General features: G+C 51.3%; 1 protein-coding gene across 2 annotated transcripts; it reads left to right on the forward strand.

Annotated features, from left to right (window-relative positions):
- The first annotated feature begins 272 nt into the window (after positions 1-272).
- Positions 273-10,854, forward strand: KMO (kynurenine 3-monooxygenase). Of its 2 annotated transcripts, XM_074595805.1 has the most exons (16): positions 405-421; positions 1,334-1,403; positions 2,856-3,104; positions 3,410-3,507; positions 4,432-4,521; positions 4,769-4,817; positions 5,595-5,682; positions 6,325-6,490; positions 7,014-7,085; positions 7,615-7,736; positions 9,068-9,215; positions 9,682-9,739; positions 9,853-9,935; positions 10,207-10,308; positions 10,402-10,461; positions 10,643-10,854. In XM_074595805.1, exons 4-16 carry the CDS (start codon positions 3,496-3,498, stop codon positions 10,808-10,810), a joined length of 1,218 nt encoding a protein of 405 aa, XP_074451906.1. In that variant the 5' UTR covers positions 405-421; positions 1,334-1,403; positions 2,856-3,104; positions 3,410-3,495; the 3' UTR covers positions 10,811-10,854. The 2 variants fall into 2 exon arrangements, with proteins under 2 accessions (XP_074451905.1, XP_074451906.1); XM_074595804.1 differs by lacking the exon at positions 2,856-3,104 and having other exon boundaries at positions 273-421.
- Positions 10,855-11,318: the final 464 nt, after the last annotated feature.

The following is an 11,318-nucleotide window of genomic DNA, read 5'->3' on the forward strand; positions in this document are numbered from 1 at the left end:
ACCAGCAAAAGCCCAGCAGATGCATGCTCTCCTCCTGCTCTGTGAGCGGTTCATTAGGGGATTCTTGAAGGCTGCAGAATTGCTTTACAATTTTCAAAAGAGGCCTTTTAATAAGGCCTGACTGAATAACACCCCATTCACACCTCTTCACCTAAGGCTCAGTGTGACTGGCCACACGGCCAGGCTGCGTCACCAACAGCCTCTGGGCTGGGAGTTAAACTTTAACATGAACCACGGGAGAAGAACGCAGGTGTGACTCAAACGTGCATGTTCCTCCTCTTCTCCTCCCTGCTGGTGAGGGCAGTGCAGCAGGACAAGGAGTGGAGACACAGCAGTAAGAACCTGCAACCTCGGGGCTGCCTCAGCGATGGAGCCCAGCGACTCACAGGGGAAAAGAGTCGCTATTGTTGGCGGTGGTCTGGTAGGAAATGCACTTTGGCTGCTGTGTGATTGCATTTGCCAGGACTGTAAAAGCATTGCTGAGATGTGGGGTGAATGTGTTCCTTAAAATCATTCCTCCTTTAGATGACAAGGTGTTATGGAGGAGTTGGTTGAGTTCCCACTGCAGGAGGCAGCAAGGCTCATTTGAACAGATTGACTTAGTAGCAGAACGGCTCTTTCCCTCGAGGGAAAGCTTTGCTGCTGAGATATCCCAGAGACGCAACACGTCTGACTCTAAAAGACAGCATGAGCGTTGCAGCAACTAAATCTCCCTTTTGATTTTTTTTGGCTGTTAGCTTCTCAGTCCCTGTGCTGCTGGAAAAGAGTGATGACATAAGAGTCTGTAGTTCTGACAGTGATTAATGATGGAAATTAAACACGAAAAAGACAGCCATCCACTTAAATAACAAGCAGGACATATGCGTGCTGTCCTTTTTAAGGTAACATCTTGCTTTTGCACACGTCTAGCTTCCCCTCATGTGTTCCCAAGGAAATGCTGCAGTACCCCGAATTCTATCAAGGAAGATAAATATAGTTCAGAGAGGAGCAGGGAGCTTGCCTGTACCAGCCCCGGCTGTCTCCAGCTGAAGGGGTTAGCCCTGCTGCAGCTAATCACTGTGTGTAAACAAGCCCTGAACTTGGTATGACCTTATATGACGAGTTTTGATGGGTGACTTTTGTCTTGGAGGCTCTGCAGGCACATCAAGGGTGCCAGAGGACTTCTCTCCAGGAAGAAGTCCTCTAGATTCTTGATCAAAGGGTCTTCCTGTATATGCTGAGCTGCATCCCCCGACCGCTGCTTTCCCTTGATGCATCTCAGTAATGATCTGTGATATAGCTACCATATAGCTACTAAACACTTCATCCGCCATTCCCGATCCTTCTCTTGTAGGTGGGTGCATTAAATGCCTGTTTCTTTGCTAGACGAGGTTTCCATGTTGATGTTTATGAAGCCAGAGAAGGTAAGTTCAACCTGATCATTACTGCTTCATTAATGTTTCTGTCCCTTTATGGATAACAGTTCTTGAAGAAGCAAAAGAGCACCTGTGTGAACTCACTGAAACTGCAGAAAGAAAACGAAATCTGAAAGTGTGACACTTTGGGGATATTCTTTTCACTCTTCCCTTTAGCTCCTGTGGTGGAGGGGAGCATTTATTTGAAATGCATTGTCTTGGGTGGAGGGAACCCATGCTTCAGCTACTTATATGATGCCCTTTTTTATGCTTTTGGCTTATATATTCATTCAAATCATCACCTTTGAAAATTTGTCTCTGCATGAAGAATTATAGCACAGTGCTGTTGAACCAAGCTGGGTCAGAAGTTTGGAAGCAACGACTGTTAATGCTGCAACATCTCTGTTAGGGTTAAAAGCATCAACTTGTCTGGTAACCACTGCCATCAGTGGTGAGGAGGGCTGGTGGCAAGAAGGGCAGAAGGACAGATGGAGTGCTTTCAGGAAGCCTCCAGCTCCACAGGGAACTGCAACAGAGAAATGATGGTTTGGAGCACAGGTGCTGGCTGAAAGGGAGAGAAATTGTTTGCCTTCAGTGCCTATGAGCTGACAGACAAATAAAACCTGGGCAGAGATAGCAAGACAACCAGCAGATGAGAATGACACCATGGAAGGTGAAACTCAAATCGAACATGCAGTGAAGGGAAGCAGATGCCCCATGACACCTCTCTTATGAAGAAAGGCTGAGGGATTTGGGTCTCTTCAGTCTGGAAAAAAGAAGACTGAGGGGGGACCTTACCAACACTTATAAATACTTAAAGGGTGGGTGTCAGGAGGATGGGGCCAGGCTCTTTTCAGTGGTGCCCCGTGACAGGACAAGAGGTGATGGGCACAAACTTGAGCATAGGAAGTTCCATCTAAACGTGAGGAGGAACTTCTTTACTGTGACGGTGGCAGAGCCCTGGCACAGGCTGCCCAGAGAGGTGGTGGTGTCTCCGTCTCTGGAGACATTCCAAACCCGCCTGGACGCGTTCCTGTGCAACCTGCTCTGGGTGACGCTGCTCTGGCAGGGGGTTGGACTAGATGATCTCCAGAGGTCTCTTCCAACCCTATGGTTCTATGATTCTATGATTCCATGTGACATGTGGCCTCTGTGATAACTCTTCCTGCTTCGGCAGATGTCAAGACGGGCAGTTCTGCTGCACGGCTCTCAGCTGTGCCCATCCTGAGTCCTGCATACAGCTCTGGGTCCCCGCTGCAGAAACAGGGGGTCACAGCAGCCCGCCCCAAGCGATGCCAGCAGGCTGCAGGCTTTGAGCAAGAGCAAATGTCTTTTCACCACGATTTAACTGTTAAAATCTTTGCTGGATGTTGTATATGCTAGAAGTTTCACAGGTTCAAAAAGCCTCTGGTTGCTCTTACTTGCCTTTTAAGTCAGATGGATTTTACCACTTTGCTCCAGTTTTTGGCCCATTTCTTGCGCTGAGATGCAACCCTGAAAGCTATTGGGACAACGCTCCACCACACACGCTGGCCAGACAGCCTGGGAAGCCTGAGTGAGGTCATTTGGAGGAGAAACAGGGCAGCACTCAGACATTTCCATATGAAAAGTGATGGAGAAGGTGACCTGCCGGCGTCCCAAAAAGTGTCAGTCTGTGGGTCTCAGCAGAAGCTGCCAACCATTCATCGCTCAGCTCTCTCTGCTTAGAGGGTAAACGTCTCTTAGTGATAACGTGCCCCCCGGCACTGTGGGAAGCTGTCAGGATCCGGTGTTCCCTTTGCTGCACTTGGTGCAGCTGTTTCTTCCGGGCTAGAGGTAGCACAGAGGAAGTGGCCCTCCAAGCTGCTCAGCTGCCTTCCCAACAGCTGAACGTGCCCTCTGATACCTGCCCTTTCTGCACGCAGAGTGGGGGGACGGGGATTCCACTCTGTCCCGTCTGCTGTCGCTGCAGGGATTTCGGAGTATACCAAGCTGTGGTATTGGCGTCTGCATAACCAACTGTTCTTTCCACGCAGATATCCGGGTGGCCACCTTTGCCCGTGGCAGAAGTATTAACTTGGCCCTGTCCCACAGAGGACGCCAAGCCCTCCGAGCTGTGGGGATGGAAGAACAGGTACTGTGGCAAGCTTCTTGTTGGTGGTGGGATATCTGTGGTAAAAATGCTGTTGACTTCAGCGGGTGATGGACAGGTTCTCTTCTGCTCCCTAAGCACACAGGGGCCACTACACCGGTAGCTCTGCTTTTGTGAGGGTGGAGGTAGACCTGTCCCACTGCATGCCTGCAGCCTGACCCTCCACTGCTTCATGGCACAGCCACCAATGGAGATCTCCCCCAGCCTAGGGGCAGCACCCAAGCCCGGGCAGCTAGGCTCTGCTCATGGCAGATGGTGCTTCCCTGGGAGACCAACATTCAGACAACATCTTCCAGTGTTTGCCTCCCTGCTGTGCTCTCCTTCCCTCCTAGAGGGTGAGGGCGAAAGGAGCAGGAGTAGGTGGACTCCCAAAAGAGCTGGAGTACCAGCAGGATGTGATAAAGGGGGCTGGTTTCCCCACTGACATGCCCAGATTTGTATTTTCCCACAAAACCCTGAGCTTTGGGCTGACCCCTGAAATCTGTGCGCACTGACCTCTGCACTTCTGGTGGTGGTGGGTTCTGCTGGTCCCTGCCTCCCTGCAGAGAAGGAGCCCAGGCTTCGACAGGTCATATCCCAGCACCAGGATGTAATTTGATTGTCATCCCCTTCTCTGTCCAGCACCTTGAGGCTTTTCATGTCCCTTCTCTCAAAAAATATTTTTGCACTGATTTTTATGAGAATGAGCTTGTTAGTAATCTCAATAAAATGTAGTGACTTGGTGTTGACAGCCCTGTAAAATTTTCCCCAGTAACTTGGATAGTCACACAAAAGTGTATGAGCAGAGAGCATCCCATTCTGCTTGGAGTGCAGTGCATGGGGGGAATGGCGCTTGGTAGCTTGTGTCTTGCTCTGCGGCAACTCAGTTTTGTCCAGAAGGCTGGGTTATGTTCCCTTCCATTTCAGATTGTGTCCAAAGGCATTCCCATGCGGGCAAGGAGGATACATACGCCTTCAGGGAAGAAGTACTCTATACCTTATGGGAAGAAGAACCAGGTACTGGTCTCACGTTGCCACTCAGAGATGCTTTGCAGAGCATGAGGGGTCTTTGATGGCATTTGCGGCTCTGTGTGATGAACAGCCTGGGGCTCACATTCCTAAAGGCAATGCTGTGAGCAGGAAGGGGATTGCATGACCCCCCCAGCTTCAGCAGGGCTGTTTGGAGAGGGTGGTGTTTCTTGTCTGGCCAAGCAGAGCATCCTTCAGCAATGCCTCCTGAACCCCATGTTTGTTTGCCTTGCAGTACATTCTCTCTGTGGACAGAGCAAACTTAAACAGAGAGCTGCTAACAGGTAGGTTGCCATGTCTGTTTGCAAACACTTTTACACCCTATTCACCAGTGATTTAGGGTTTATCCCATGAACTTTGGGCGCCAGGCTCTCTTTGCCTGTGAGTTTGGCATAATCTGGCTCTCAGAAAATGCAAATGTGAACTAGCTGTGTTTTTAAGAAGAAAATCTGTGCTGTTGCCCTGATGCTTGTCTGACACAAAAGGATCTTCAAACAAGTCCCCCCGACACCTTTCTGCGTATGCAGAAATCCCTGAGGAGCAGCCCTTGTGCATTTGCCCTCGAGTGGGAGCTGCCTCAGCACCCTGACTCCCGGTACCGGCGTCTGCTCCCAGAACTTCACCAGCCAAAGCGGGAGTTATCTCCTCAGCCTTGCCACAGTTCATGGCATTTTCTGCAACCCGGTTGTAGAGAGACAAATAGAAATTGGAGCACTGTGGCAAAGTGTGTAATCAGGCCAGGCCAAATTTCCCCAATTTTCCTGCTGATTACAGGCACCACATCCCATTCTGAAATACAATGTAGTGATGGTGGAAACAGATCAATGACTCATGTCGTTGCGGGCAAGAAAGAAATCTTTGCAGGATTCCTTGCACTTTTAAAATAGTTTTCATCGCAGTTGCCCAAATGCGGTTCTAGTGTGCCCTGCCCACCCGCCATCACTCAACACAGCAATCTTATTTACTGTAATGGCAAAAGTTCCTATAATTTAGGGATCCCTTGGATATATTTTTGGGGTCACGGTACAAACCTCTACATTTAGTTGTCTTTCTTTTCACAGCTGCTGAGAAGTACTCCAACACTAAACTGTACTTTGGACACAAGCTCCTGAGCTGCAACGCAGAGTTGGGGACGTTAACCATAAAAAGGTAATCCCTGCGCAAACCTGGGATCAAGTGCTATGTTCACTTATTTTCTGTTTAATCATTCATAAAACCTCAAACAATTGAGCAATCTCAGTTTGAAACTAGTCTGTTATTCCTGAGTGGGCAAAACTCAGTGTCAGCTTTGGAAAGGAGAGACATCAAAGCAGGGTTCATGAGGAAGCTGAAAAAGATTTCAGCAACTCTCGAACCCGCCAGCAGCCTGGCATTAGGCTAGGGACTCACTTGCTGACCTGTGCAGGGAATAAACTTGCCAGTCTCCATAGCCCTTGTTTTTCAGGGAGGCTCATCAGGGAGGACAGCTATTGTTTCATAGTTGTGTTAAGTTCTGGTCACGACTCCCATCCACCTGGGGATGCAAGGTCTGACAAATAGCAGCATTACCCCAGCAGTGCCTGTTACATTCTTGGGTAGATCTGGCAGACTTATGCTTTTGATAATCTACAGGATAATTTTCCCAATCCTGAGCTTCCCAGACAATGAAAACCAGTCTTCCCTCACCCTAGAAGATTAATAATGCTGGAGGTGACACTGGCATTTTGCAAAAGGCAGATCCACTGTGCCCAGTGGTGCTGAGCTGGCCTGGAGTTATGGCAGGATTGATCCAAGGAACTCTCTGGCTTTCAGATCTGACCAATGTCCATTGGAAGTCACCTACGATCTCATTGTGGGATGTGATGGAGCCTTCTCAACAGTCAGAAAGCAGTTCATGAGGCAAACACGCTTTAACTACAGTCACGAGTACATTCCTCATGGCTATATGGAGCTAACCATCCCTCCCAAGGATGGAGATGTAAGTGTGCCTGTCCTGGGGGCTGCTACCACCTTTGTAGATGGGACACCCTGCTACCCTCTCATGACGGCTCTGCTACAGCAGCTCTAGAGAAACTAATTTTTCACTTGGGGCTCAGCCAAGGAATTAAAACTTTCGTAGGAGAAGGCAGGCATCTCTTCTGCTTCTAGTGGTAGTGCCATTGTCTTAGTACTGGCTGCAAAAGTCCTGGAGAGCCTGCCCTAGAGTGGTGGGGTTAACTCTAGCTCTGAGAGGTCCTCGGGATATTGGGAACATGTCTGCAAGGACATCAGTCATTGCAAACCAGCAGATTTTTGCCCATCTTTCCTACCCTTTCCACTTGCCCTTGCTCTGTGTCTCCCTGAAGCATCAGGTAGCAGAAAGGGGCTCTGTGGTCATTGTGTCTTCTCATGGTACAAAGGATGGGAACTGGTGTGGCTGGTGTGGAGGGCAACCAGAGGCTGGTCTGGGGAAGCTGAGCAGGGCAGGTCAGGGATACAAAGCAATTTTCCTTCTCTTTCAGTTTGCCATGGAACCCAACTACCTCCATATCTGGCCGAGAAACACCTTCATGATGATTGCACTGCCCAACATGGTAATAACCCATGGCCACACTCCCTTTGGGCATGGGATGGAATTTCTGGGGATGAACTGGATGTGGTGGCAGGTGGCAGGCATGTGGCAGGGGCTGGGAGGGCCGAAAATGTGCCAGGTGTCCCACAGCCTGCGGGGGTGCAGGGCAGGACCTCCCAAGCCAGCCCTGCCTCATAGTGCTGAGTGGGTACTTGTGCCACTTCTCTCTGCCCACACATCTGAGCCCACCCGAGCTCCCCAAAAACCAGCTCTCCACAGCTGGATGTTTTAAATCAGACACGGGAGCACCAGGGCAGCATGCTAGGCCCATGCTGGCAGATCACATGCTGCCTGTTTCTGCCTCCCCCTTGCCTGTCCCCAGCGTGTGCAAGCCCACCACAGGTAACAGGGTGGCTGGGAGCTTGTCCCCACTGCACGGGTGGGTTGCTATGATAGCTGGGTGACAGGCTGGGCACTGAGCAGCTGCTGCAGATACCAGGTGCTCTCGATGGCCTCTGGTCTTCTTTCTGACCTTCCTCCCTGGCTGGCAGGACAAGTCCTTCACCTGCACGCTCTTCATGCCCTTTGAGGAATTTGAGAAGCTCACGACAGGCGAGCAAGTGCTGGGTTTTTTCCAGACCCACTTCCCAGATGCCATCCCTCTCATCGGAGAGTAAGTGTTCCCATCTCCCCTTCTCGCTCATCAACGCAGTGCCACAAAGCCAGGGGGTGCATCCCCACCCAGCCTCAGGGTCGTGGTGATGGAGACTTTGCTGAAGCTGGTGGGCCAAGTGGTTGTGAATGCTGTTGGGGTTGATCCCCATCGCCTGTTGGTCTGAAGGAGGAGGGGGAGTGAACAGACCAAGCTCCTCCTCCCATCCGTGCTGGAATAGCAGGCTCAGCAGTGGGATGCAGCCCCATCCCACAGCAGTTGCTGATGGAGTCACACTGAAGCACTTCTCTGTCCCTTGGAGGCACAGACCAGGCCCTGCCACTATGGGAGGAAAAAGTGGGTCACCTCCCACCGCTTTCATATTGCTGTTAAAGGTTTTGAACACAAGGGATGGGGTTTTACCATGGGTTTTTGACATTAGAGGTGGGCGAACAAGGGTTGCTTGCTGAAACCAGCAGTGCAAATATAGTCCCGCTGTTCAGATAGCTGAGTTGCGCAAATGTTGAGATCTTAGCCAACAGACTGAGAAAAGCCAGGCTTGGCAAAAAACCCCACCTCCACTGTGCTGACTAACCAAAGTCTGTTGCTTATTGATTTTATGGCTAAAACAAATATCAGGGACGTGAGACACAAGAGCAGGCAGTTCCCGGTGGCGTGCTGCTCCCTGGGCACTGGGGACCCTCTCACTGCTGGGCAAATGGCACAAAGGCAGCAGCATGGAGCCACAGCAGCACGGAGCCACAGCACCCCACTCTGCCTGGGGTGTCAGTGGGGACCAGGCCTTTCCAACACACGTCCTGATGGCTGTGGCTCTGTTCAGAGTGTCCTCATTTTCCTGCAAAGGGGGATGATCACCAGCCAGTGGGAACTCCAGCCCATGCTATTAAAGCTTCTGCTTTGTCACGTAGTTGTCCGTTGCACTGGTTTTTTGCTGATAGGAAAGGTCTCAGCTGTGTTAGGGACTGTATCACAGGACTTCATATGAATTTAGAAACGCAGATACGCTCTGGTATATCTTTTCTACAGTGACTGACATCCACCACTGCTCATGGTAAGAGGACTGAGATGTCGATGACACTCTTGCTCACGGTCAGGTTTTGTGCAGAGCTTAAAACCTACAGACAAAATATTTGATCTACAGGGGGAAGTTAATTAAATAGGTTTTACTCCACGCTTTCCCCAGCACAATTATCCTAGTGAATAGTCTTAGTTTCTACATCCCAACGCTGGCAGTGCCGGTGACCCTGGCTTCCTGAGCTTGGATGTGGCATGACTTGCTCTTCTTGTCTCTTGTGGTCCCACAAATGAAGTATCTGTTGTTTTGCCTGAAGGCGAGAGCTGAAGCACGATTACTTTTTGCTGCCAGCCCAGGCCATGATATCTGTGAAGTGCTCCTCCTACCACCTTGCTTCCCGGTGCGTGCTGATGGGAGATGCTGCACATGCCGTTGTGCCCTTCTACGGACAGGGCATGAATGCAGTAAGTTCATGGCTGGCCCTGGGCTGTATTAGTTGGGTCTCCACTCTTTTTACCCAGAAGTGCCTGGTTTTAGGGTGTAGCTCCATATAGTTCAGGGGCTGGCCTGTCTTACAGTCTGATATCCACTGCATTGGCAGGTGCTGAACTCCCCTCAGGCTGCTCACTAGGACCTGTCTGTCCTTAGGGGAGGAGAGGGGATGGGGAGGTGTTGCCGCCTTCCCATGGGGCAGACGACTGCATGGGAGGGTGGTCCAGCAGAGCAGCCCCATGCTGCCGGGAAAGGCAACCCCCTGGATTTCTCTGCAAGACCCCTGGCAGAGTGGCCTGGAGTAAGGCTTCTGCTCTGAAGGTGTGCTCAGTGGGGACCCTGCATGTGTGAACAGCTACACTAGCAAAGCATCCGTGAGAGCACTTCTCGTGAACATGTTGTTCCCTCTGCCTATTTACCCTGTAATTCTCCTCCCAGGGCTTTGAGGATTGTCTGGTTTTTGATGAATTAATGGACCAGTTCCACAATGACCTTGGTGAGTGAAGGTGGCTGGGGCGGAGCAAGAGCAGAGGAGGACCCCTCTGCGACTGAAGGCAGCTGGATACCCTGCTGCAGAGCTGCCCATGAGCTGTCACTTTCTTGTCCCAGGTGCCTGTCTCCCTGAGTTCTCCAGGCTGAGGGTGCCAGATGACCACGCGATCTCAGATTTAGCCATGTACAACTATGTAGAGGTAGGCAAGCTGCACACAGACTTGCGGTCCTGCAGGCTGTGCACATAGTGGCACTCTGTTAGGATGCACACAGCAGGCAGAGTCTCTGGCAAGACTCTGGATGGGCTGTCACCCTGGCAGACTTTAGCCTAAGAGCTTCTTGGGAATGCCACTGGGGCAGCTCTGCTCCCTGAGGTGACCCCCAGGACAGGCAGCGGGAGAGCTAGTAAAATGCAGGGGAGCTCTGCCAAGGGCAGAGGGGTGCAAAGGGGTGATGGTTGCTCTGTTGCAGATGCGTGAGCACGTGAATTCAATGTGGTTCATTTTCCGGAAGCATGTAGACAACTTCCTCCACACCCTCATGCCTTCCACCATTGTCCCACTGTACACCATGGTAAGGCCAGCACCTTGCCCCCCACTGCCTGAGCTGCCGCAAGCTCCTCCTGGCTGGCTTTGAGGTGGTGATGTGCTCCTGCAACTCTCCCAGGTGACCTTCACCAGAATTCGCTACCATGAGGCACTTCAGCGTTGGAAATGGCAGAAAAAGGTTGGTCAGTGATGGTGCCTGTCCTCCCCACGCCATTAGCTTTGTGAGCATCCTGCACACCAGCACTGCGCAGCTGCAGAGTGGGAGCTTTGGTGGTGGGATAATACCAGGTGGGTGCAGGTATGAAGGCCTTGGTGCCGCAAACCTCTGCTGATGCCAGGGTTTCTCTTTGCACTTGCAGGTAATTAATCGAGGGCTCTTTGTCATGGGGGCAGCGGGACTAGGTGGCACCTACCTGCTCATAAAGTGGCTGTCACGGAACTTGGACTTCTGCATGGAAAACTTGTGGGGCTGGTCCCATTATCTGAAGAATATTGGAAATTTTCCCTTTGGCCCAAAAGTGGCTTAAATGTAAGGGGAACTCCTGGTTGTAATAAAAGTGAAGCCACGTGCCATTGGCTCAGCTGGATGATGTTTCACTTGGGATGTGGCCTGGCAATTTCTGCAGCCCCTCTGCCTCCTGCCCCCTCCGGAGCGGTGGTAGTCCCTCTCCCTTTCCCTGGGCGAGAGGAGCCCATCAGGGCATAGAGTGCCTAGAGAGCCTCTGCAGGGGCTCAGGCATATCTCTGCCTCATCTCAGCAGCCTCATCTCGAGTGATGTGGTGTGTCATGGGCTGGGTGTGGGTTTTGTATGCAGTAATGGGGGGAGCTTCCTCCCTGCCCCAAATCAAAGAAAATATGGTTCAGCTATTCTTGGTGGAAATGAAACAGTTTTAAGAAAGGATGTCCTGGGGCAGCGCTTGAAGCCTGGAGAAAGGGCCGATCCCCACCTGGCTGAGAAATACTTCTGACTTTTGCCACAGGTCTCCACAGAGGCACCACCAAGCCTTTGGGCTAAAGCAAGACCAGGGGCCTGG

This window comes from Larus michahellis, chromosome 7 (genome assembly GCF_964199755.1).
Source record: "Larus michahellis chromosome 7, bLarMic1.1, whole genome shotgun sequence".
NCBI classification, from domain to species: Eukaryota; Metazoa; Chordata; class Aves; order Charadriiformes; family Laridae; genus Larus; species Larus michahellis.